The 27,141-nt window shown below is 38.6% G+C and overlaps 2 protein-coding genes across 10 annotated transcripts in view; one reads left to right on the top strand and one right to left on the bottom strand.

Annotated features, from left to right (window-relative positions):
* Window positions 1-3,422, bottom strand: part of CENPP (centromere protein P) — a 229,806-nt gene extending 226,384 nt beyond the window's left edge. For 2 of the 3 annotated variants that reach the window (XM_081524399.1, XM_081524400.1), the window contains exon 1: window positions 3,243-3,422. Coding sequence is in view for 1 of the 3 variants with exons in the window: in XM_081524397.1 (XP_081380523.1) it covers window positions 3,271-3,377 (107 nt within the window). In the remaining 2 variants the exon portion in view is untranslated. The remainder of the gene's footprint in view (window positions 1-3,242) is intronic. The other variant, XM_081524397.1, reaches the window with a different exon arrangement.
* A 545-nt stretch (window positions 3,423-3,967) lies between these two features.
* NOL8 (nucleolar protein 8) lies at window positions 3,968-25,851 on the top strand. Of its 7 annotated transcripts, none has more exons than XM_081523679.1 (17): window positions 3,968-4,013; window positions 5,198-5,363; window positions 6,017-6,079; window positions 7,453-7,531; window positions 8,956-9,091; window positions 9,536-9,604; window positions 10,760-12,607; window positions 13,815-13,928; window positions 14,375-14,497; window positions 14,784-14,874; window positions 17,577-17,715; window positions 18,347-18,424; window positions 21,406-21,677; window positions 23,180-23,306; window positions 23,862-23,932; window positions 24,679-24,758; window positions 25,406-25,851. In XM_081523679.1, the coding sequence occupies exons 2-17, from the start codon at window positions 5,225-5,227 to the stop codon at window positions 25,454-25,456; spliced, it is 3,480 nt and encodes a 1,159-aa protein (XP_081379805.1). In that variant the 5' UTR covers window positions 3,968-4,013; window positions 5,198-5,224; the 3' UTR covers window positions 25,457-25,851. The 7 variants fall into 7 exon arrangements, with proteins under 7 accessions (XP_081379805.1, XP_081379797.1, XP_081379830.1 ...); XM_081523671.1 differs by having other exon boundaries at window positions 9,536-9,616; window positions 10,769-12,607; XM_081523704.1 differs by having other exon boundaries at window positions 5,155-5,363; window positions 9,536-9,599; window positions 10,769-12,607.
* The last annotated feature ends 1,290 nt before the right edge of the window (window positions 25,852-27,141 follow it).

Below are 27,141 nucleotides of genomic sequence, written 5' to 3'. Positions count from 1 at the left end.
GCACTGGCCGAATTGAATTCAGATGCCCACTATATCTACTACTGTGGGCAAGAATACCTTGGAAGAAATAGAGTAGCCCTCATAGTCAACAAAAGAGTCTGAAATGCAGTACTCTGGTGCAACCTCAAAAATGACAGAATGATCTCTGTTCATTTCCTAGGCAAACCATTCAATATCACAGTAATCCAAGTCTATGCCCCAATCACTAATGCTGAAGAAACTGAACAGTTCTATGAACACCTGCAAGACCTTCTAGAACTAACACCAAAAAAAGATGTCCTTTTCATCATAGGGAACTGGAATGCAAAAGGAAGAAGTCAAGAGATACCTGGAGTAACAGGCAAGTTTGGCCTTGGAGAACAAAATGAAACAGGGCAAAGGCTAACAGAGTTTTGCCAAGAGAACACACAGGTCATAACAAACACCCTCTTTCAATGACACAAGAGAAGACTCTACACATGGACATCACCAGATGGTCAATACTGCTATCAGATTGATTATATTCTTTGCAGCCAAAGATGGAGAAGCTCTATACAGTCAGCAAAAACAAGACCAGGAGCTGACTGTAGCTCAGATCATGAACTCCTTATTGCAATATCCAGACTTAAATTGAAAAGTAGAGAAAACCACTAGGCCGTTCAAGTATGACCTAAATAAAATCCCTTACAATTACACAGTGGAAGTGACAAATAGATTCTAGGGATTAGATCTGATAGACAGAGTGCCTGAAGAACTATAGATGGAGGTTTATAATACTGTACAGGAGGCGATGATCAAAACCATCCCCAAGAAAAAGAAATGCAAAAAGGCAAAATGGTTGTCTGAGGAGCTTTTACAAATAGCTGAGAAAAGAAGAGAAGCTAAAGGTAAAGGAGAAAAGCAAAGATATGTCCATCTGAATGCAGAATTCCAAAGAATAGCAAGGAGAGATAAGAAAGACTTCCTCAGTGATCAATGCAAAGAAATAGAGGAAAACAATAGAATGGGAAAGACTAGAGATCTCTTCAAGAAAATTAGAGATACCAGGGAACATTTCATGCAAAGATGGGCTCAATAAAGGTCAGAAATGGTATGGACCTTACAGAAGCAGAAGATATTAAGAAGAGGTAGTTGGCAAGAATACACAGAAGAACTATGCAAAAAAAATCTTCATGACCCAGATAACCACGAAGGTGTGATCAGTCACCTAGAGCCATATATCTTGGAGTGGGAAGTCAAGTCAGCTGTAGGAAGCATCACTATGAAGAAAGCTAGTGGAGGTGATGGAATTTCAGTTGAACTATTTCAAATCCTAAAAGATGATGCTGTGAAAGTGCTGAACTCAATATGCCAGCAAATATGGAAAACTCGGCAGTGGCCACAGGACAGGAAAAGGTCACTTTTCATTCCAATCCCAAAGAAGTGCAATTTAAAGAATGTTCAAACTACCACACAGTTGCACTCATTTCACATGCTAGCCAGGAAATGCTCAAAATTCTCCAAGCCAAGCTTCAACAGTAAGTGAACCAAGAACTTCCAAATGTTCAAGCTGGATTTAGAAAAGGCAGAGGAAACAGACTGGCAACATCCATTGGATCATAGACAAAGCAAGAAAATTCCAGAAAAACATCTATTTCTGTTTCACTGACTACACTAAAGCCTTTGACTGTGTGGATCACAAGAGATGGGAACACCAGATCACCTTACCTGCCTCCTGAGAAACTTGTGTAGGTCAAGAAGCAATAGTTAAAACTGGACACGGAACAACAGACTGTTGTTCGAAAAACACAATTTTCAAAGTTGGGAAAGGAGTATGTCAAGGCTGTATATTGTCACCCTGCTTATTTAACTTATATGCAGAGTACATCATGCAAAATGCCAGGTGGGATGAAGCACAAGCTGGAATCAAGATTGCCGGGAGAAATGTCAGTAACCTCAGATATGTAGAGGGCACCACCCTTAAAACAGAAAGTGAAGAGGAACTGAAGAGCTTCTTGATGAAGGTGAAAGAGAAGAGTGAAAAAGCTGGCTTAAAACTCAACATTCAGAAAATGAAGATCCTGGCATCCAGTCCCATCACTTCATGGCATATAGATGGGGAAACAGTGGAAACCGTGACAGACTTTATTTTCTTGGACTCCAAAATCACTGTGCACAGTGACTGCGGCCATAGAATTAAAAGACACTTGCTCCTTGGAAGAAAAGCTATGACAAACCTAGACAGCATATTAAAAGGCAGAGGCATCATTTTGCTTATAAAGGTCCATATTGTCAAAGCTATTGTTTTTCCAGTAGTCGTGTATGGATGTGGAGAAGGCAATGGCAACCCACTCAAGTACTCTTGCCTGGAAAATCCCATGGACAGAGGAGTCTGGTGGGCTGCAGTCCATGGGGTCGCTACAAATCAGACAAGACTGAGAACCTTCACTTTCACGCACTGGAGAAGGAAATGGCAACCCATTCCAGTGTTCTTGCCTGGAGAATCCCAGGGACAGGGGAGCCTGGTGGGCTGCCCTCTATGGGGTCGCACAGAGTCGGACACGAATGAAGCGACTTAGCAGCAGCAGTATGTATGGATGTGACAGCTGGACAATAAAAAAGGCTGAGTGCTGAAGAACTGATGCCTTTGAATTGTGGTGCTGGAGAAGACTCTTGAGAGTCCCTTGGACTGCAAGGAGATCAAACCAGTCAATCCTAAAGGAAATCAACCGTGATTATTTATTCATTGGAGGGGCTGATGCTGAGGCTGAAGCTCCAATACTTTGGCCACCTGATGAGAAAGCCGACTCATTAGAAAAGACCAAGATGCGGGAAAGACTGAAGGCAGGAGGAGAAGGGGACGACAGAGGACGAGATGGTTGGATGGCATCACTGACTCAGTGGACATGAAGTATCAACCAACTCCAGGAGTTGGTGAAGGACAGGAAAGCCTGGGGTGCTGCAGTCCATGCGGTCGCAGAGTCGTACACGAGTGGGCGACTGAACAACAACTAGATAGTGCTCATTATCAGTAAAGGGAAGATTGCTAAGGATATAACCAAGACTTTCACCTGATTGTTACTAGTAAGAGAAAGAGAATACTTTGAAATGAAATGACTGCGATTTAATCAATTAACATATGGTAATATGTTTACAACGGGGTCCATGTGTGGGCTTATCACTGTCACCCCTGTTGTTACAGATGAGTTCCAGCCCACATCAAGTGCTCGGGAAAAGTTTGTGGGGAGGTCCGGGGCGCCTCTAGTAAAGAGATCGTCACCCACCTCACCAGGTCTGAGAAATGCCACGTACCGAACTTGAGAGTCGTCGTCCCCAGGCGCCTGTGTCTCTAGGCAAGCCCGCCTCAAGGCAGTGATCTCGGCTTCCAAGGCGCGGGCCTTTGCCCGCTGAGAATCCATGGAGCTGTGCGGACGTGAAACTGCCAGATTGAGCGCGCCAGGTCTGGCTCTTCAAGCCTCGCGCGCTCCTGGAGCGAACCATTCCGGAACTCTGCGGGGGAGGCAAAGGAACCATGAGCATTTGCCGCGCCTATAACTCGGTCATGCAAGTGTCTCCGGCTCGTTGCCATCCCTGCGCACTTTTCCACAGCTGTCCTCCAGCAGTCCTTACGCTTCAAGAGAGCTGAAATCCCTCTCGAAGCCCAAGGGCGCAGCTACCCACCCCGACGTGGTGGCGGCCTGGAGCCCCAGTCAGGGAAGAGGCGGTTCCACGAGCACTTGTAGAGGGAGCTTCTTTGTATTTCTTCCCCTTTCTCATTTCCGCCGACCGTATCAAGGAGATAGGCGATAACCCTCTTCTGTATGAATTAGGGAATTTTTGTTTGGGGTATTTTGCGGACTTAGAGGCAGGAGATGGGGTCATCGCGATTGCCTGGAAGACTGGAAACGAAATAAAGAACACTGGGAAACTGAGCGTAGTCATGGAACCTTAGGAGGCTGGGTTGGAAATCCAGTAGGAAGGAAGAGCTAGGGTACTTGATGGGACACGTGACAAATTTAGGACTGAAAGCCGCGCTGGATGTAGAAAAAGAAGTGGTGAGCTCGGGGCTTGGGGCCTGGGATGGGAAGGGGTAATTGGCCTACCTTCTCCGTGCTCGTCTTCAAATCTTCTCAGAGAAAGAAGGATGGGGTGGGTAGGTTTGGGACAGAGGAAGCTACCAGGAAGATATCGGCCGTGGCTCACGCCTAGATCTCGACCCATGCTCTGGCATTTTGGCGTTGTTTGGGGGTTCCATGTGTACGGAGTCTGTCAACTTGTGGGGAGGGGCTTGTTGGGAGCTGAGCGCCAGCTGGGCACTAAGCGAGATAGGCATTATAGGCCTTAAATCCCAGTCTCTGGAAGAGTTTTCCGGAGTCCCTTCTAATCCAACAACCTCCCTAGTACAGTGTTAAGAATTACGGATTCTGAAATTAGATTTGAGTTATAATCTTGGCTTCACCGCTAATTCTCTGAATGGCATTGGGAAAGTGACTTCACCTCTTTTGCTAATTTGAAAAAAGATGCCTGCAAACTACTTCGTACAACGCTGGCGCATAGTGTTAAAAAAAAAAAACCAACTGTGTTAGTTTTGATATCCGTTGCTCTTTTTGTGCCTGAAAACCACTTTGTATGTATTTCTGTTGTAAGGTAGTATTGTAATTGCAGCATTTGCTTGCTTCTCATTTGGCTGTGAGAAGCTTGAAGATGGAGAGCTTTATCTTTTTGTAAGTTAACATGGGGCTTCCTTGGTGGCTCAGATGGTAAAGAATCTGCCTGCAGTGTGGGAGACCTGGGTTCCATCCCTGGGTTGGGAAGATCCGATAGAGGTTAATATGTTCCATCCCATTTCTGTCAGATTATTAAAGTGAGTGGATAAATGAGAAACACCTAACAATATGGATTAGTAAACCCAGGAGGAGTAGAGTGTAATATTGTGGTCGTTTAGAGGGGAAAATGTCCACCTGCGCCTGTGTCTGTGTGTAAAGGTACTGTTCCAAAACGCATTCATGAAGAACAAGGATGTAGTGCCTGAACAGAGTCTTCAGGGATAAAATTGGAAACAGTACAATAGGAAGGGTAGCACAGATCCCGGCAACCAATTGGCATAGAAGGTTCAGGGAAAGGAGTTGAGGGTTTTTTGTTTGTTTGGTTGGTTGGTTTGAGTTTTATTTTTTTGTTGTCGTTTCTTTGTTTTAGATTTAAGGGAAACAACTCTAGGTAGAAATTTTTTTTCCACCAGAACACCCTGAGTGTTTGTCCAGCCTTGATGAAAGCCAACAGAGAAATGAAACGCCTTTTTGTGGGTGGTCTTGGGCAGAATATTTCTGAGGCAGACCTGCAGAATCAGTTCAGCAGATTTGGAGAAGTTTCTGATGTGGAGATCATCACTCGGAAAGATGACCAAGGTAAATTTAGAGTTCTTCATGGGTAGTCAAAGCAAATATAACTCAAGTCAAATATCACAAAATAAAGGAACCCCCAAAGTGAATGTTAGCCCTGAACACTGAAAGTGATATTATTTCATTATGGTAGTATAGTACTAACCCCATCCCAGCATATATGCCCTGGAGGTGTTATGTATGAAATAAAATTCTAAATTCCCAAATATACCCCATCTTTTGGTGGGGGGGTTGGAGGGAGTATGTGGCTTGCAGGATCTTAGTTCCCTGACCAGGGATTGAATCTGCCCTCTGCAGTGAAAGCCCAAAGTCTCACCACTGGACCTCCAGGGAATTCCCAAACATCCAGTTTCTGAAACATGTTGCTTTAAATTTTCAGAGCTAAAATTCTAATAATTGGTAAGTGTCCTGTTAGAATAACACTAACATATAAACATGCAAAATGTTTCCTTAACTGACTGCTTGACATTTTTCTCATACATATTTTCTTTTAAAATATTTAGATAATCATGATTAAAAATTTGCAATCTTTGTATCCAATGAAAAATAAACAAGGTTTTTCTTTGAAAGAATAAGTTTCTAAGAGGTCTTTTGTAAATTCAGAAATCATTTTTACATTATTCTCTAGGTAAGAATTTAAATTTTTTTTTTTTTTTTAGGAAACCCACAGAAAGTCTTTGCATATATCAACATCAGAGTAACAGAAGCAGACCTGAAAAAATGTAATGAATGTTTTCCATACCATTTACAATTTCATGTCACTATGTAATTTGGAATAACTTTGGTTCTAAAGCTAAACAGCCACTTTTATGTCGTTGAGAGGGACAACCATGATGAATAGAATTCTGATAGTCTACAGTTGGAGATTTAGGTTCATTCCATAATGCATGACATATGGTAGCACATTACCAATGAGTCTGCTCAAAAGTGGCATTCTCAAATATTGTGGACAAAGCACCATGCTTTAGTAGAAACTGCATGTTACCTATATCCCACTGGAAATTATGCCATACCCCACTCCCCAGGGTGTTCATTTCTCAGGCAAATAATTCTTGTTATTAAGTGCTATTAGAAGAGGGCTTTACATTATGCCCTTATAAGATCATGTCCTTAAAATTATGAAATATCTATCAATAAGTTTAAGAAAGCTGTGGACCAGCTGTGGCCTTCAGTGAACAAAGAGCGAGAGGTAATTCTTACTGCCACTAATGTCGAAATGCATTCTAATTATTTGGAGACTGAAGAGTCAAAAGACACTGAGTAGGAAACATGCTAATAGAGAAGGAAGGCCATTGGCCTTTTGTAATATCATCTGTCCAGTTGGGAAACATATATGACAAGTACATTGCAGTTAAGAACAGTTTCAAAAAAAAAAAAAAGAACAGTTTGACTGTGTGACCTAGCAGTTTTATTTTAAGTAGAAGACCCAGTTTGCTTATCTGATGTATGACCAAGATATTGCTTGTCTCATAATATTACTGTGGATATGAAATTGAATAATACTTTTGTACTTAGCATAGTACCTGTCTCATAGAAATTTCTCTTAGTGATAATTATTAAGGAAGCTGATAGCAGATACTGAGAAAAATCAGCTACTAGGGCACAGTAGTTCAAACACAGTTTAGTTGCTTGTGCTAATATGTTTGCAAGTTATGCAGTGATAATTAGTATGAGGTGATAAATAAGAATGAGGAGCTGTAGGATTCCAGTGTCCTCTGATTCACCCTAAGAAAATTACATTAATATTCTATAGTTTTAGTGTGGTAAATAACAATGATAGTGTTAAATAAATACCAACCATTTGCCAGAGATTCCTGACATTACTTTATAAACAAATGACAAATTTTGCTTTAAAGTTTGCACGTTTGCGTCATTCAAATCTTCCAGTTACATGAGACGAAAGGGAATATAAGAATCTAATAAGTGGTCCAGATAAGAATGAGGCCTAAGCCTCCTCTTTCCGGTCTCACTTTCCTTATTCTCTGTGTGTTTGTGATAAACTAGTTTACTTTTTTTGGTACTAATTAGTAAAAGCACATGCTGAAATATGTTTTTGTATTGCTATGTACTTGGGTACTAATTCTTTGCTTTATAGGTATGTCTGTTTTAAATAAAACAAAATGGAAAGGTGGGACACTGCAAATTCAGCTAGCAAAGGAAAGTTTTTTGCACAGGTAAGGTGCTATATTTGATTTAACCCAAACATTAACACACTAATTTCTTAATATTGTAAGTGATTTTATATGTTCACTTAATTGATTTGAAACTATCAGTTTTAGCAAATTTATGCATTATAAGTAGAGCTAAAATCCTTCTTTACTGAGACTCCCTATGACCCCAGACCCCACCAAAGAAGAGAATGTAATGCTCTTATATATGTATATTTTAACCTATAAAAATATGTACTTATTTGCAGCTTTTTAGACACAACCTTCTGTGATGATGGAGGTCTTTCCCCTTCTTTGTAATACCTATTGAGTACTATTTTAGAAAATGTGCCACAGTGTAGTTAATCGTCCCCACTCATGTACCTTTAGACCATTTCCACTTCCTCTTGATAACAGATGATCCTTGAAGATATTTTCTATATATGTACAAGGGTCCCTCTGGTGTGTATGTCAACAAAAGGAGTTGCTGTGTCATGGAGTTAAGGACACTTAAAATTTTAATAGATAATACCAAATTGCTTATGTTAACTTTAAACTGTTAATGAAAGTGTCATACAAAAACAAAGATAGTAGGGATCCCTGTAAGAGACACATAAGATTAATTATGCTTAAGATTTAAGAACAAGGCAATGTAAAAACTATTTATATGGGCATTTATATGGGCTCAAGGCATTTTAAGATCCTAAAAGTATCCTTAGGGAGAAAAGATTGTATGAGTTTGGGTGCTTTTAAAATAGGAGACATTTTGGGAATGTACAGATGTAGTGACCAAGAGAGTTTTAAGATTGTTCTCAGGCAAAGAAATGCCACAAGGAAAAATAAGGTCTAAATCAAATTTTTTGCAACTAGTCTGGATACAAAGGTGAGGATTTTGTTCTTCAGCTGGCGGCTTCTGTGAACAGGGTAGTGATGAGACTTTCATTCAGCAGTACTTTGGTGCCTATTATAGGCAAGAACCGGGGCCCTCATCCTGAGCAGGGTGAGCACACAGTGCTCCCTTTGAGTACCTGTGCACATCTGCCTGTGGAGCATGAATCTTGGAAGTTGAAATATAAAAGAGCCACACCAGAGGCAAAGAGGCCAATGAGAATTGGTTGGCACAGTTGACCAGGCCTGAATCAGATAGAGAGTTTGGATTGGAAGGTTGAGTTGGCATTCTATTCTGCATTCTCTTTGTTATGAGAGTAGTAATATTCAAGATTTAGCAGATTAGACTCTGAAAGAAGAGACCTTTTCCTTATGACGGAGAGAAGGGATTAAGGATAGATAAAATGCCCAAAGTACATAAGTTGAAAGGGAAAAGCTGAGAGACCCCAAATGATACCTATGAAGTTAAACAGCTTTATAGTACTAAACGACAAGACAGAAGCACGGTTAATAGTGTGATTGGTTATTTTAACTTTCTTATTTGTATTTTTTCTTTGATTCAGATTGGCCCAAGAGAGAGAAGAAGCAAAAGCAAAGAAAGGAAAATCAACAACAGGCAACACCAGCTTGTTAGAAAAGATGAAAACGGTGGATTTCCATGTGAAAGCTGTGCCAGGAACAGAAGTACCAGGGCACAAAGTAAGTCACTTCTGGTAGCCTGAGTAGCCTAGGAACCAATTCCTGAGACCAGATGACCATGAACATCATGTTTAAAGCAATTGCTTTTTCTCTCTTGCTTTGAAGCAGTTAACATAAATAGTGCTTTATGATCTTCCAAGTGCATTTACAGCTCTTGGGAAAGCACATGTTTCCCCCATTTTAGAAAGAGAAATCAAAACCCAAGTGGAGGCAAGTCTCCTGAGGGGAATAGAGGTGGTGAAGAGTCCAATCAGGCCCCAAGTTTGCCTTTTTAATGGCTGTTATTTCTGTAGCATCCTGTGTGATTTATATGGGCTCAACAACTGCTCCAATTTTCCTCCTTCTTTCTATACTCTTTTTTTTTTCTTAAGTTATATTTATGCAGCATGGTTAATCTTTTCTGTTTGACAAGTATACTAAGTATATCCTTTTTTTTCCTTTTAGAATTGGGTTGTGAGTAAATTTGGAAGAGTCTTACCTGTCCTTCATCTAAAGAATGAACGTAAACGTAAAATATCCTTAGCAGTTGGCCTTTCAGAGAAATTATTGTTGACTACAGTGATGGATACTTGCAAAAGTTTACTTTGTATCTTTGGAGTTTCACTGCTGCTGTCAGTAAATCTTTAAATGTTTAAGAGTTTTTATGTTCCTGAAGTCCCTATAAGGTAAGATCCACTTACCTACATGTATAAAACAACTAGAGGATGAGAAAATGTAGTGACATTTTATACAAGTAAGTGATACAAATGATGCTTGTTAAGCAAGCACTTTTACTTACTAATTTATATGTCATTCCTCTCGTTTGACATGGATTCAAAGCCATTTCCAGAGGAACTAAGGAAGGGCAAGGGAACACAGTGCAGTCATTAAAGTAGCCTTTTGACAGCAGAGAGGAGGATTTGGAAGGACAGTGTAAAGCCAAGAGATAATAGACACTATTTGACACACTTTACATATAATTAGCCAGGTATTCAGTAGTTACTAAGTAAACAAAGGAACTTTTCAGGAGTGAGAGATTAAAGCAACTTATACTTGTCTATTCCTATGTTTTAGGAAATCAGCCAATGCCACTGACATTGACTGGAATCTTCCTGGACAGGGTTAGCAACAAAACAGATCTGATAATTATTAGCCTTCTAAGAAAGACCTGCAAAAATTCAGAGAGTGAGTAAAATGTGAAGGGGATGTTTGAGCTAAGAGAATCAGGCCTAGGATGAGCCAGCATTGAAAAGACAGGAGTGGCCAAAATGTTGGAGAATCTTTGAGTCTCAGGTTTGAGATAACCAACACTCAGTGTCTAGTTGTTCCCCCTCTGACTTCCCCTCTATACTCTGCTTTATGATGTTAGCAGTGAATAGATTTCTCAGACATATAGAAAAGTACCTAGAATATAATCTTAAATCAGTTTGTTGTAATATACATATACAACCCAAGTAATTTCTTCCAATTAATAGTGATGATCGTTGGTTTTCACTCTGGACATGCCATGGACATGTCAGTTCCAAAGACCCTGAGTTACCTAATGAAGTCCTTTTTTGTTTGATTGGAAACTGAGGGTAAAATGAGTCAATGACTTGCTCAAGATTAGACAGTATTCTTTTTGTTTCACCAGATTGATAGGTTTTTCTAAAACCTAGTGCCTTTTTTTGTTCCTTGACTATTGGTGACATCATAAAGTATGATCCCTCAAAATATTGCCACAACTTAAAGAAGATAGGGGAGGATTTCACAAATGCTGTCCCTATATCCAGCCTCACTTGGGAACTGGAAGGAGGGAATGATCCTATGAGTAAGAAACGACGAGGAGAATTCTCTGACTTTCACAGCCCTGCCAAGAAGATAATAAAAGTGCAAAAGAATGAGGGTTCTACTGCATTTCTAACCATGAGATCAAAACCTAGTAGCGTAATGGAGAGTCCACATTTAATACAACAGGTTGCACAAAAAACACCTCATAATTCCATTACTCCTAAATCACCCTATATAACTGATTGTGATCATCAGAAATTTAAAAATGTATTTTTTCAGACTTCTGGTTTAGAAACTTCCAAAAACAGAAATAGCATATCTGATGATGATACTGATTCTGAGGATGAATTGAGACTAATGATTGCAAGAGAGGAAAACTTAGAGAAAACTACATGGTCCTCAAATGAATTTGAAAATGATCACTTTGAAGTTGTAAGGGATGATTTTAAATCTGATTTTCACAAAGTTCATACTCCAACAGGTTTAGGCCTCAAAAACAATATCTCTTGCCTCAACAGTGAAAATAATGTTATGGAAAATGGTTGTGACTCTGATTCAGGAGATACAGATGAAATCATTGCAATGAGAAAAAGTTCTGGTGAGATCAAAAACAGTGTAGATTTTTCACAAAGAGAAAAGTCCATGTACAAGAAGACTTATTTGAAAAACAGAAAAAAGTATGATCTTTCTGATGACTGTATTAAAGAACAAAAAAGAAAAAACAAAGTAGAGATGGCTCTCAGTCACAGAGTTAAGCCTCTTAGTTGTAAATCTCTGATTGAGTCCAGTAGCAGTGAAGATGCTGATTCTGTATCAGAATCAACTGAGTGTGAAGGAGATGAGGAGTATAACACCTTGATGGAAAACTGTCTCCGTGTGAATCTGACTTTGGCTGATTTGGAACAGCTGGCTGGCAGTAACCAGGAGGCTCCAAAAGAAAAGACTGAGAGCAATGGCCAGGAAACCACTGCCAAGTGTGACAGGGCTTCCAAGAGCCAGAGGACTCCAGGTCACCTCCATAGAGGCCAGCAGTGTATTCTTCCGGAGGAGATTGTGGCTTCTCTTTTAGAGGGAAGAGAGAACCCAAAGGAAAATACCTTAAAGCCGAAATTTCAGGCTTTCAAAGGAGTGGGCTGTCTCTATGGAAAGGAATCAGTGAAAAAATCCTTGCAAGAGAGTGTTGCCTCTAATAATATTAATAAAGATCAAATTTCCTTGAAACTTGAGGAACCGAGGAACATGTCCATGGAAAAATGGTCCCTGTACGCTAATGGCCCATCAAGTGAACAGACTCCTTTCCAACATGCAAAGGAGGCAAATGACTCAAACCAAATTCAGCCTCAAAAGAAACAGTCTTTTGCTAGCCAGGGTCACAAAGTTGTGTCCCCTAATAGTTCAGAAAAGAGAAATCCTGTTTCTAGTCTGTTGCCACTGAAAGATAAGAAATCTTTAAGTTGTGGTGCTAAGACTCCCAGCAGAGGCCTTGATGAAGACTGTTGCCGCACGACTGGAAAGTCAGGAGAGGGCTCTGAAAGGAGGCCTGATCTGTGCAGCTCCAAGGCCCCTGAGAAATCACCAAAGGTTTTCTCAAGGAGAGACTCGCAGGGAAGCAAAACTGACTTCCCACTTCCTGTTAATAATTCATCAGATGTTAATGCTAAGGATAAGCATGCTGAAGATAATCAGAAACGTTTGGCAGCCTTAGAGGCAAGGCAGAAAGCCAAAGAAGTCCAAAAGAAGTTGGTTCACAATGCTCTGGCAAATTTGGTGAGTATATTTTCAGTCTAGGAATTTACTAAGAACTCTCTCCAGGTCTAGTCTCTTTCTTTCCCACAAAGGTAGGCAGGCCCCTTTAGAGCTGAATGTTTGTGTTTTATGTCCTTGTGTCTATATAGTATATCTGGATATTGATTCAGAAGATATTTCTGATACAGTTAAGTGATGTGTACTAATACATCTCAATTGCCATATATATCACCTGTCAAGTGAGTCGTTTCTTACGAAGATTTACTATAATGGGACTTTATTCATTTTTTCAAGAATTGTTAAGTTCCTACAGAGTTCCAGGCCTTCACAGCAAGTGTTCGATTTATAGAAAAGATCACTATCAGGTACACAGTGTGGTGAACAGAGGGTCACAGTTCAGTTCCATGCAATGGGGAAGAAGTATGCCTATGTGCCCTGACAGGAAGCAGACCAGTTTGTTGGCATTGCTGGGGAGTGGGTACTTCCCCAGCTGACCTGAGTCTAGTGGGAAAGGCTCAGTAGAAATTGGTCTGTCAGAGGCAAAAGGGTAGGAAGAGAGAGGAAAGGCATTATAAGATAAAGCAGCAGTTTGTACAAAAGTGAATATTTGCAATAACTGACTAAATAGAGTACAAGGTGGTGAGAAGTGAGAGAGATAAGTAGGCCACAGGGTTGGAGTTTATTCTTAAGTCTGGGAAAAGACTAAAGGACTGAAAGCAAGGGAGTAAAGATTAGTTGAGTTGGAACAGGAATTGGCAAATGAGCCCATGTCCTGTTTTAAAAGACCCTCCTAGCTAAGACTGGTTTCTACATTTTTAAAGAGTTTAAAAAAGAAAAATATAGAACTAAAACTATATATGGCTTGCAAAGCCTAAAATATTTATTCTCTGGCCCTTAACAGAGAAAGTTTGCCAACTTCTGTTTGGGGCAAATGGTTCAGGACGTGGTGAGAACAACAAATCAAATGGGACAAATAGGGGAACAGGGATGGATCACCTTTGGGAGGTTTTGAGCCAGAACCAAGGCAGTGACTGTGGGAATATATTTTTAAAATAGCAGGAAGGTCCAACTGATGGGACTTGGTGATCAACTGGAAATGGAAAGAGAGAAGTTTCCATCTTGGGATGATGGCAGCATTCACTAGAGAAAAAATAGGGTGGGAAATAGACATATTGGGGAAGGAGATGAGAGGTTGTCTTAAAGATAATGCTTTTGATGACCACTCTAGGATGGTCATCCAGAGGACAAGCCGACGCACATCATCTTTGGTTCCAGTAGTGAAAGTGAAACAGAGGAGACATCCACTCGGGAACAAAGCCCTCCGGGAGAGGAACTTGTAAAAGTAAGACATTTAGGATGACCATATGGGCATGCCTCTACTTGTGCAGACCCATTTCTGCATGTTACATACCAAAACCTGCCCACGACTGCTGGGCTCAACATAAAATTTCCTCTGGGAGCCACAGTAAAACCCAGAACTCCCCAGACCAACACGCATGGATGCTACAGGGGCCTTAGAGATTTTCTCCCACATAAATCTATCCTCTGCAAAGCCTCATCAATATTAGTGAAACCATGCAGAAAATGTTCTTACATATAATAACTGCCCCCCTTCCAGGCTGCATTAGGAGCCTCTGGAGACCTAAGGGGCCACGTAAATTTCACTGAGTCAAGAGTTTCCTGGGATATGCATCTGAATCGTTTCTTAAGTGTAAGGAGGAAAATTACATAATGAGGGAAATATCGATTGTCTTGGTTATTAATAACATTTCTGTCCTTATGTAACAGGAGTCCATGGGTAGAGCCTCTGGGAAGCTCTTTGACAGCAGCGATGATGAGGAATCTTGTTCCGAAGATGACAATAACAGGTTCAGAATTAAACCTCAGTTTGAGGGCAGAGCTGGACAGAAGGTTAGTGAAGACTGAAAATAAAAAAAATTTGCAACATGCTCTTATTTTTTCAACATAGTCCTTAAATCTAGGTTAATCAAGGCAGACCTTGCCCAAACGCCAACGTTAAGGTTTTTATTTTGAGATTGAGTCCTCCGTGGCCCTCTTTGTTTGATTCATGGTTAGGTGAGGTTATGCAAACATTAATGTAGTAAATTTCACCGCATGGGAAGTATACTTGGAGGGTCTTGTTTATAAGTAATTTCTTGGGAATGCAACTGTCGGTTGTTTTGTGTTTTGTCTTTAGCTCATGAATTTGCAGTCTCACTTTGGCACTGATGACAGATTTCGCATGGACTCCCGATTTCTAGAAAGTGATAGTGAAGATGAACATGAAGGTAAATGACTCATTGTTCAGACAAACAGTCCTGATGTCAGAGCTGGCATACCTCGAGAAATCAACTCGTCTAGTATCTTCACTTAACACATAGAAAAGTGTTTTATGTATATGTAACACATGGAGTGTTATATGTGCATGGTGTATTATATATACATGTAACACTTGTACATATTAACTTATTTCTAAAATATTAATTACCTGAAGCTGCCAGAAAAGACAGGAATAAGTAGCATCTGCCAAAGGTACCATCTTCCCCCATCCTGTTCCTGGTGTTAGAAGTCAAGGACCCTACCTGGCAGTATGTCAACAGGTCCTCGTGAGGCTGTGTAAGACAGATACATCCCACTTGGCTTACTTAAAGAAAGTGTTCGTGCTCAGTGCAGATTTTTTAAAGCAATGTACCATTGAATGTCACTCTACTTAAATTCATTCTTATTTGAATATATCTAACAGCATTGATGCTAGCAGAAGCATCAACAGTGGTTCCAAACTTTCTTTACAAGATCTTCTCTTATCCTTTGCAAAAGACCTCACCTCCTACTTGACCAAGAGGATGGCCTCTTCAAGTAGCTCCCTGCTTTCCTTTCCAATCTCCAAACTACTCTGTCCTTTCTTTTTTCTTCTTTCCTGAGTTTATCTAATCTGCATCTTGATCTTCTCCATTTATACCTCCTGTTCCCTCCTTCCTCATTTGCATCTCCACACTTAACTTGGTTCTATCTCTTCACTCTTCCTTCAGACATAATTAGGTCTCATAGGTTCAAAAAGCCATTTCTTCAACCCTGCCAGTTTTTAAGTTTCCATTCCCTTTTTTTTTTTCAGTTCTAAGCCTGAAATGAAAAAATAAATTGCATCTAATTTAGAAGCAGTTGATTTTATGAAAGTACAATCTCTGGATATGATACTTTCAGTTCTTTGAGGTGATTATTATGTATATTATACATTTCTGAAAACAAATATTCTGAGAGTAAATTCTTCAGGATCCACACCAACTTAATGTTTAAGAACCTTTCACTCAGAAGTCCATGTTGATAACATAGGAATGGATAGAACCTTGGGATTAGTCAAGAAGCTATAGATGTTGCTTTCTAACTCCTGCCACTTTTGTCTGTCTCATATTTACAACTCTAGCATGAGTTCCCTCAAAGCTGTGAATAACTGGTTTACCAGAATCAGTGGCATCTTCTCAAGCTTCACCCTTCCGCCTGCCTGTAGCATTTGTTACTGTTAATCATCCTTCTTGAAATGTTCTCTTCCCTTTGCTTCTATTGCACTATAACTTCCTTGTTTTCTTCGTAATTCTTGGTTCCTAAATTTTCCCTTTGCTTTGAGATATAGGCTTTTCCCAAGGTTTGGTAGTCTGTGTGGCTTTAGCCTTCATTTTGACATGAATATTTTCCAAATCTGGGTCATCTTTGCTCCTGACTGTTCTGCTTTTCAAGTTTAGATACACCTGTGAGAAATATCCATCAGGCATTGAGGAAAGAATAATTGGGAGCTCAGCAGAATAGTCAGGAGCAAAGATGACCCACATTTGGAAAATATTCATGTATAAAGAAAGGCTAAAGCCTTAGGGTCTTACAGAACCTTGGGAAGAGCCTGTATCAGGGGTTCCTTTGGAACCTTTGAGACTGAGTTTTTTGTGTGTTGCACAAAGACTGTCCTGCAGGTAAGCAGCCTACCAATACACTGAGCCCTTTCTAGCATTCTGTTCTACTTCCTAATTGTCAATATTAGAATAAAATCAAAATTGCCACTTTTGAAGTCAGAAATCATTAAATATGAGCAGTTTCATATGGTTTAGCCTAATGCAGTGTAAACTCTTTGCAGTTTCTTATTTCAATACATGTTCATTTTGTTTCCTAGCATGCTGTCTTCCTTCCTCAGGGGACTACTTTGTCTTTCCTACCTTAGACTGTACCTGGTTTATAAAACATTTCTTAATCCAGCTGAACATAATCCCCACCTCTTTTGAACCCTTAGAAACTTTTGGGCCATCTCTATAGAAAACTTACACAAATCAGTGTTTTATTCTGTTAATTTCTGTTATTTAGTTGTTAATATCCTACAGTAATTTGGAAAGGTTTTAAGGCTTGGACTTCTTTTGTATTTTCTCTTATAATCCAAACTAGCTGTTAAGTGTTTAACTTTGTTCCCTGTTTTTAGTAAATAAGAAAACTAGCTTATAGGATTCCACAGTGCCTTGTGTGTAGGCTATCTTCTGTGATATTTATTACTGAGTTTAAAAGCTAAAGTAACTGTCTGCTAACATATCATATTAATAGTCAGTACAATTACCACCTTTCACTGTCTTTCGCTTTTAGATTTACATGTAATTTAGATTAATTTCTAGATTGTTAAGAAAAATCAAAAAATCTTTATTCACCTTAGTTTTGTAATTACTATCTTGCTCTATTACATTTGTTAATCTTTATCTTAAAAACTTAGACTTGCTACTGAAAGCCATTAATTTCATATTTCATTTTTATAATTATAAGTAGAAATGGGAATTTTGTTTGCTGGTCATGCAGTTTCTGGATTCACTGTGACATTGGGGAGGTTAGCAAAACAAGGTTTAACTTTTGTTCTTCCTGTCTTAATGTGATTTGCACATGTTTAAGTGCCTGATAAATATTTGATTATTGAGATTTCTCAAGTTATGTTTGCCAAAAGATTACTAATTATCCTCTTCCCTCAAAGAAATAAATGAAAAGAAAACTGCTGAGGAGGAAGAGCTTGCTGCAGAAAAATTGAAAGCCCTAAATGTTGTGCAGAGTGTTTTGCAGATCAGCTTAAGCAATTCTACAAGCAAAGGATCAGTAGCTGCTAAGAAATTTAAGTATGTCTTATGTTTCATCTCACTCTTCCCTCTTTTCCTTTGCCACAAAATTAGGCCATTTTCAACTTCTTGGGGAGAGCAGTTAGCAATATGTATCAGACTGTTAATATTATATTTACCAAGTGATTCACTTCAAGAAACTAATCTAAAATTTTTTCTGTATTTACTATTACTGGAAAAAATGGACAACTGTTTAAATATTACTAAGTGTAACAGTTTATTATGGAAAATATAACTTAGAGAGACTAGTGTAATGAAACCCCTGTGTACCATCACCCAGCTTCTACAATCACTAACATGTGACCAGTTTTCTCTTCTATACTTTTACTCACCCCCCCCCACTTTCCCCACTGAAATATTTTATACAAATCCCAGTAGTATATCATTTTGTCTATATATGTTTTCCTGTTTTAAAATAATATTTAAAAAATTTTTAAAGATCCCCTCAGAACTGGATAATTTAAAATATAATTGTTTCTAAGGAGCTCCAGATACACTTATTTGATATTTATGCCTTTGTCTTGCTCAAAAAGTGGAATTGCCCTGGTTTTGCATTATGTTTTGCTATTAGGTTTTTGGATTTATTCTCTGCTTTGTCCCTTCCAACTTATCAGTTTCCTTTTTTAAATAGGGACATCATACATTATGATCCAACAAGGCGTGACCATGCCACTTACGAAAGAAAGCAGGATGATAAACCAAAAGAAAGGTAAATTAAACTGCTACAGTTACTAGTAAGGTACCTGTGTTAATCTTAAAGATTTGGCAGTTGTTTCATATGTATATAAGATGCTGCTATGAGGGGAAACTAGGTGAAGATTATTTCCAGTTTTTCTGTAAATCTGTTTCTAGTTTTTCTGTAAATCTAAAATTATTCCAAAATTAAAAGTTTCTTTTAAAAAGAATCTCATTCAGACCATACAAGCCTCCTCATTGTAGAATGTCTCTGTACCTACCCGTCAAATCTAGTGGTGTTTCTGTTCCTTTAATTGTCTTAAAGTATTTGGGTCTCCTGTGAATCTTTTTGGGGTTCACTTCATTAGACAAAAGCCAAAAATCAATGTAAGATAAACTTTTTTTTTTTTTCACCGTGATGTTCTGCCGGGACTGCTGAGAAATAATACCTTTAAACTCATAAGAAGCCCTCTTGTTTGAACAGTTGGAGTTTCTGAGCTATACCTAAGCTCTCAACAAAGGATTTTGCTTTATATTAATAATTAGACTGGTGTACAAATTTTTCGCTTCAGAGGTCAATAGTAAATGTATTAGGCTTTGCAGGCCAGATGGTCTCTCTTGCAGTGACTCTTCTCTTTCCTTATAGCAGAAACGGAGCCATACATAATACATAAAACGAACAAGGTAGGCTGTGTTCTAATAAAACTATTAGTAAGACACTGAAATTTTCATTTCATGTAATTTGTACATATTATGAAGCCATCTTTTTATATAGTTTTTTTCCAGTCACTTCAAACAACAAACATTATTCTTAACTTGCAGTCCATATGTAAATAGGCAGCGGCTTGGATCTCATCCGTGGGTATACTTTGCCAGAACCTGCTTTACACCATATTTTCCTGAGAAAATAGATTTGTTCTTTGCTCAGAAGATATTTCTTAAATTTTATGTTGTTTGCCTTCTAGAGAATAGGAGTCTTCAAAACCATGAGGTCCTAGCTCCTTATTAAAAAAACTTCTTTCTTTAGTTTCACTATCTCTGCTTATGTTACTGTAAGCAGGAAGAAGAAATCAGAAAATAACTTCAACACCTTCCTGGACATCTCCATTGCTAGATCACCCATTCATTAGGTGCATTTTTTAATTCCCAGTTAATAAAGGTGACAGTGTTGCTAAGCCTCCTGCCACTATATGACAATGATCTCCGTTCCTCCATTTTCCTATAGTGTTTACTTCACTTTTCTGCAAGGCCTTACCTGAAGCCTCAATTGTCGTGTAGCTTCTACTAACAGTTTCTTCAGGGAGTTTTCATGCTTTTGCTAACACCCTCCTCACTGACCTTCCAAGTTCTGCTTATTGTGTGGGCTCTGAAGTCATTCCTACATTTTGGGCTTTTATAGCAGTACCCCACTTCTAGGTACCAAAATATGTATCAGTTAGGTATTGCTATGTAAAAAGTTGCCCCCAAACTAAGAGCTTGAAACTAAAAATTTATTAGGTCCCAATTTCTTTGGGTCAGGAATTTGGGAGTACTTCACCAGGTAGTTCTGGCTTGGGCTCTCAAAAGGTTGCAGTCAAGATGTCACCTGGGGCTATAGTCTCTGAAAGTTTGCAACCTGCTTGCAAGATAGTTCACACACTTGACCGCTGGCAGGGGGCCTCAGTTCCTTGCTTTGTTGACCTCTCCTTTTGGGTGTTTGGGTTCCCTCAGAACATGGTATCTGACTTCTCCCATAGCCAGTGATTAGGGAAGGGGAGAGAGCAAGGAGAAAGCCACAGTGCACTCTATAGGCCTAGTTTCAGTAGTCTTACACAATCTGCTGCTGCTGCTGCTAAGTCGCTTCAGTCGTGTCCGACTCTGTGCGACCCCATAGACGGCAGCCCACCATGCTCCCCCGTCCCTGGGATTCTCCAGGCAAGAACACTGGAGTGGGTTGCCATTTCCTTCTCCAGTGCATGAAAGTGAAAAGTGAAAGTGAAGTCGCTCAGTCACGTCCGACTCTTAGCGACCCCATGGACTGCAGCCCACCAGGCTCCTCCATCCATGGGATTTTCCAGGCAAGAGTACTGGAGTGGGGTGCCATTGCCTTCTCCGCTTACACAATCACATCTGCCTTATTCTGTTCCTTAGAAGAGGTCATTAAGAACAGCCCACACTGAAAGGGATGGGGGAATTAACTTCCACTTCTTGAAGTGTCAAAGGACCTTTGGATCACTTTTAAAACCACTACATTGTGTTTCATTGATCTTGGAGCTCAGTTTCATCGGAGGCATATTTGACTTATAGCCTATGGTTTATTTAATGAAGTATTAAAAGTTTTTCTGTATAAGATAGTCTCCACCAATAAGATGATCATTTAGGACATTATTATTCTAGGTAGAACAGAATATTTGGCCTAATAAATAGAATAGACTCTAATAGAAAAAAAGGATTTTAATCTTTTACTATCTAAAAACTCCGTATTGGAGACTGCTGTGTAACTCTGGTTAAGACCAAAAACAAAAACATATTCCTAAATATAGAGCAGGTTGATGGAAACAGAAAAATTTCATCCCAGACAGACTAGATTTAACATATTTATAATGCATTTCTACAACAGAATTATGACTAAATCCTTTAATACCAGTATCATAAAACTCACAATTTTAGAATTTGATAGAGTCTTAAAAGTCACATGGTTTAACCTGGTTCATTTTGCAAATGAGGATACTGAGGCCCATTGCAGTTAAGTGATTTTCTTACTCATAGCTTATATCTTAGGTGTAATTTCTGAAGTATAGTTCAGAGGATAAGATAGAGGAGATTATGACTCATGTTTAATACTTGGAGCTGTTTGAAATAATTTTGTCTATTAAAAGCTTTTTGGTTAAGATTCTGCCCTTATGGGTTGTATATGTGGATCCTCTTGGTTGTTGAAAAAATGGGACTAATGTTATCCAACGTATTTTTATTTCCTGATTTCTGGAATTTTTCCAAACATTGACTTTTTTGTGATCTCTGTGTATGTCAATGCAGTAAAGCAAAACGAAAGAAGAAAAGGGAGGAAGCTGAGAAACTACCTGAAGTGTCTAAAGAAATGTATTATAACATTGCTACGGATTTAAAACAAATATTCCAAACTGTAAAAGATACTAGTGAAAAGGAAGATAACACACCTTGGAATGAGGACTCTGATGGAGAGAAATCTGAGGTAGTCCAGGACACTCCAGCTCTGAAGACTCGGGATGAACAAACTGGAGGGTTCACATTTTCCTTTTTTGAGTCTGACGCCAAAGATGAAAAGGAAGGTACATTTTGTTTGTTTTTGCTTTTTCATTTCAGGCAGTCTGAATTTAACTTAGTCTACTGTAAGTGTGATGATTTAACATTAGCTGAAGGCAGTATTCTCTTCTCCATCTAAATAAATAGTATTTCAGTCAGCATTACATAACCATAAATGTAATGTGCCTAGACCTGTGTTTAACACAGTAAGAAATTGTTCTTGAATTTTGGAAGCAATCTTCTAGATAGCTGCCATGTGAAGGGAAGCCAGAGATTAATATGCAACATTCCTTGTTCTGTTGAGTAGAAATAGTCATATATGTAAATATGTTTAACAAGTCATATATTTAAATATCTTGATATCTTTGATGCAGTTGGAGAAGCCATACCTTCAGGAAAGCCAGTGCTATTTGTTAGGAGAAATATGTAACCCTGGCTCTAAACAAATATGCTGTGTCATCAGTATACCAGCTGTTTCAAACTTTATCCTTGGAGATTTGCCAGAACCAAGAGAAAAGTATCAGCACCGGTATATACAGTTTTCCATTCCAATTCAGGAGGTTTACCTCCGAAGTCCTACGTAGTCTAAAAATTTGAAACACCTATTCCTTAGGAAGTTGCTTCTCACCTAGTGTTTAAGATGTAAGTGTAGTTTTTCTGAAAGTTCACTGTAAAAAGCAAGGTATACCTATACAGGAGAATACACCTAACAATAAGTTATACTTGAAAGATCAGCAGTTAAAATAGCATCCTTGTGTTTAGCAGATAGGTATTAGATTCCAGCTTTGTGGTGCTAAAAAAGGAGGCACAACAATCAAGTAGTTTTTCCAAAATTGTCCTAAATAAGACACAATATATCATTGCTCTGCTTACTTCATTCTCTTGCCTATGCTGTCCATTTGAGTACCAAGGTCAGTCCTAAACTGTTGAACAGAGTTGGTATGATATAGATATTTTAATTTTTCTAACTTTGAGAGCCAAGTGTGAGAAATCGGCCTTGAAATGATTGCTAAGACACCTGAGCAACCTGGGAGATGTGTTTTATGTGCTTTGGAAATTATGAGGACTTTTGAGGTGATCATCCACATTTTATAGCAGCAGCTTTTTCAGCAGTTTTAGAAGGAAGTTTGGGGAATTGAAAACAAAGATGTTCGTTTTCTCCTTTATAAATAAGTAGGAAGGCAAACTGGTTTCACTGCATCATGTTACAGTTTAGATTCCTCGATGCTAGCACAGGTGTCACACTTATTTTGCTCCTTGTAAATTGTGTTGCTCATTTATTGTTCAGTTTTTATATCTTTTTATAGTATTACTTTATTCCTTATGAGATCACTCTAGCAATGCCAAAAAATAAAAGTTTCTCTCAATATTTGAAAATCAAAAAGATACTACATATTTTGAATTAATGATTAATATATTCAAAATGTAGAAATATGTATGGATGGTGAAAGTAAACAGGTGAATGTGTCCATAAATAGTTGGCCTTTAGGTTACAGTTGTGTCATCTTTCATTGTCTTGATGACATAGAGACCTATAGAGTTGAAGCAGTAAAACCTGGGAAGATCGCCTGGCAGGGAGACCCTCGTTTCCAAGACAGCAGTTCAGAAGAGGAAGATGTTACTGAAGAAACAGATGACAAAAAGCAGAGCCCTGAGTAAGTAACGTGTTTCTGTCCAGATATATTTCATAATTTATAAAATCTGAGTTAGACGTGCTTTAGAGATATTATAGAAGTATCTAAGATTAGCTTCTCAAGACAGTCTTCTTTCTTTGGCTCCTTTAGAGAGTTCTGAGTCCTCATGTCATTGGGAGCGTGTTTCTTTTCCTTGAGATTTGGATAGCACTGGGTGGGGGTATGCTGTGCATAGGGAAGAAAGCCTGCCACTGAAGTCCCTGGTCTGGGAGAGGATGCTTCAGCTTGTTAGCTGCTACCCCATAGGAAACACTGGCAAAAGGGGTAGCAGTGGTTGAGTGAGAGTATTAACAATCAGCATGGGGAAGACAGAGCTTCTGCTTAAATCTTTGTTACCAAAGTTACAGGTAGAAGAGAAGAATGTTGAATAGAGAAAGGGTGGTATTACTTTGACTCAGGGAAAAAATGAGCAAGACACAAAGCACAGATATTTAAGGCAGAGTTTGTTTATATTTACAGTGTGAACATTTCTTAAATGTTGAAATTAAGTGGCCAATTCTGTCTTTCTCACTTCAGAGAAGTATCATTACCTGAGAAAGAGACTACTAGATTTTTCTTTTTCTCTAAGAATGATGAGAGACTTCATGGTAAGTCAGTTTTTTGATTAAATGGTATATATAGTACATCTCTATTTACACATAGTATATTCTGATATATTAATACTAACACGCATTCAAGTAAGAACTGATTGGGAAAAATTCTGATCCTTTACAATGTGATATGCTTTAGTCCCCTCTTATTAGACAGAAGCTTTTTCACTTATAAAGCTCTGGAAAACTGAAAGCTCGCATTTATCACCTCAACTTACTCGCTATCCTCAGCAAGGGCTTGTTTTGTTCCGGGGGCTTGCTGAGATGCTAGACATACAAAATTCGTAAGTTTTTAGTACCCTAAAAAGTTCACATGAAGTATACTCAATATCTTGTAATAAACTGTAATGGGAGAGAACCTGAAAAGAATGTATGTGTGTAACTGAATCACTTTGCTATATACTTGAAACTAACACAACATTGTGAATTAACTATACTTCAGTAAAACAAAAATAGAAAAAAAAAAGTTCACATGAAAATGCTGAGGCTGTTGAACTCATTTCTTGAAGCCTAACACAAACAGAAACTAAGTTACATCATAGTAAATGGTTTATAAACAGTAAAAATCCTAGCAATTCTACATTTTCATTTTCTAAAAGAATAAAATATTTTTAAAAATTAGCATAAACTGGGGATGGGGAATCGTGTTAACTAGAACTGAAGACCTTGATAATGCCAGCACTAAAATATTGTCTGTTGTAATACTACTGTGCTGCCTTACCCTTCTTTATTTTCCCTTCTAGGGTCTGACTTATTTTGGAGAGGAGTGGGAAGTAATATTAGCAGGAATTCTTGGGAGATCAGAACAAACAATTTGCGTATGGTGAGTATCGCCATGTTAATTGTCTCCTGAAACAGATGATGTTACCTTTGTGTTAATATTTGCCTGGTGTAGGAATATAGGAAGGCATGAAACTTGAGATAACTGAAAACATGATTTAAACGCTCAGAATTAATAGTGCTGGAAGGGAAGTTTTAATTGTTTAATTTAATCCACCCATGTGCAGAAAGGAGACTAAAGAGTGGCTCCATTGAGTGACTGATCTGAGTTCTTGTCATGCTTATTAAGTAACAGGAAATCATGAGATTTTTGAAAGACTTAATTACAGTTTCCATTGTGAGCACTTAAAGCCAAAAGTCTGAACATCCCACGTACATGTGAGCACTTCCAAAATGATTTCTACAACCCAGTCACTGAATAATCTAAATTTTACTTTATATAGTTACTGAACACTGTGAAAGTTATTTTATTTTTAACAAAGACTTTTTTTTTCTCTTATGGCTTCATGAATTTCCAATAATTTATTGAAAAATGGAGGAAGTATAAGAAATAATATAGATAACATGAGGGAATTATTGGAGACGTTGACTGAAGAGTCTACTCTCAAAATAACAATATATACACTCTGTATTATTTATGAACCTGCCATGCCACACCTAACAAGGGCTTCTGATTTTATCTTTTTCTAGGACTGTCGGAAGAAACATAAAGATGCCAAAAGGAGAGTAAAACCAAAATAATAAATGTCGTTAGTTTTGATACTGATTGTAAAGAAGTCTCACCATGGAAATTGGAGTGATCTAGAAAATGATTTTAGCTGGCAAAGAATTCAGAGTGAAGGAATATTCTAAACCTTATCTGGTGGATATCATTGTGATTGCTTTCTTTTTCTGTAGATTTCCTATTTGTTCTTACCTAATTACTTCAAACAACCTGAACATTTGTTTTACTGAAGCATAAGATAGTCCCTCAAAATGCTTTGTATATATTTGCCCTCCATCTTCAATAACTGATGGACATTTCTTGACATGAGGTTTTAAAATATATGTATCAGAGCACTTATATTTTCCAAGTTATGTTTCATGTAAATTATACTTGAAATATTTCTGATTGTATTAAATACACCTTACCTCCATTTTGTGGTTTTTGTCTAAAAGGTTGAATACAAGTCAATCTTGAGTTCTTATTTGTGTCCTGATGAATAAGCTAACTGAAATGCAGGACATTTCAGACCAGCTTTCATGGGAGAGTTGTGTGAGGACCAGAAAAGAATGCTAAATGCAGAGTTTTCCTTTCCTTAGCCTCTAGGAATTGATGGAGGCAGACCTGTCGATCCCAAATTCTAGTTAGACTAGAAGCTTTTGAAAAATCGAAGTGCCTGAAAGATAACATAGTCACAGTTAGGAGTCAGTGCCCTGGGTCCAGATAAGGAAACAGATTTAATACCTCATTAAATTAACGTGGCTAAGATTCAAGATAGATAAGCCTCTATCAAACTGGGCTCTGTACAAAATTATGCTTTATATAATAAAGCCCAGGGGATTATCATTGAACCATAGTGGATAATCTGAAATTACGTATCTATTGATTTACATCTTGATCAAATATAAAATCTATGAAGGCTGGGATATCACCTGGTTTGTTAACTGTTTTGTCGGTACTACCTAGAACTATGTCTGGCTTTAACTGGGTGCTCAGTAAACAGGGTCTGAGGAGCTAAGTAACGGAAGAGTCATTCAGAATTCCTGTTTCCAAGGCTTCAAACTTAATGAAAAATGGCAACCACCCCTCAGCAGGATAGATAACTGCACCTTTTCTTGATGTTGATTATATTTGTACCATCTTATCTATTGCTGCATAACAAGTCATCCTATTAACAGTTGTTCATTTTCCTCACAGATAAGCAACTTATCAGGACTTTGGGGACTGCCCATCTCTACTCCATATAGTGTCATGGGAGTGGCCCAGCTGGCACTAAAGGATCCACTTCTGAAATGTGTGTTCACTCAGTGCCTGTCCAGTAGTTTCCTCACACCCTAGCAACATAACTTTCAGTTTCATAGCAATTAATTTTCTTCCTGCTCCCATTCCAGGAAAAGGAAGCAGATGTCTTACATCCTAGCCCAGAAACTGGCTCAGTTATTTCCACTATATTTTATACGGTAAAACAGACGCTGAGCCAACCAAGACTCAAAAGTGAGGGGACATAGATCCTCACGTCTCAGTGCAAAGAGTGTTCAGAATCTGTGTCCATGTTTAAATCTGTTATACCCTCCATCTCCAGAGCAGACAAATGTAACATCAGGTAGCCTTGTGCATCCCTGATGCGTGCTCCCCAGATATATCCACTTTCAGAAATTTTGTTTCCTCTAATGTTAGTTCTGAATTTCTACATAACATGTTTATGCTGTGATTTCTTGGTTTT

The sequence above is a fragment of the Giraffa tippelskirchi genome, chromosome 1, assembly GCF_054371585.1.
Source record: "Giraffa tippelskirchi isolate mGirTip1 chromosome 1, T2T-mGirTip1v1.2.pri, whole genome shotgun sequence".
In the NCBI taxonomy this organism is placed as follows: Eukaryota; Metazoa; Chordata; class Mammalia; order Artiodactyla; family Giraffidae; genus Giraffa; species Giraffa tippelskirchi.
The sequence above is the reverse complement of the archived record's forward strand: the minus strand, read 5'-3'. Positions and strand labels throughout refer to the sequence as shown.

What these genes read in the sequence shown, in the direction of transcription:
- NOL8 (XM_081523671.1), top strand. Translation starts at nt 5,225, where the DNA reads ATGAAAGCCAACAGAGAAATGAAACGCCTTTTTGTGGGTGGTCTTGGG. An exon ending in AACGTAAAATATCCTTAGCA is followed by an intron (nt 9,617 to 10,768) that starts GTTGGCCTTTCA and finishes GACATCATAAAG; the next exon opens with TATGATCCCTCAAAATATTG. An exon ending in GTAGCTGCTAAGAAATTTAA is followed by an intron (nt 17,716 to 18,346) that starts GTATGTCTTATG and finishes TTTTTTAAATAG; the next exon opens with GGACATCATACATTATGATC.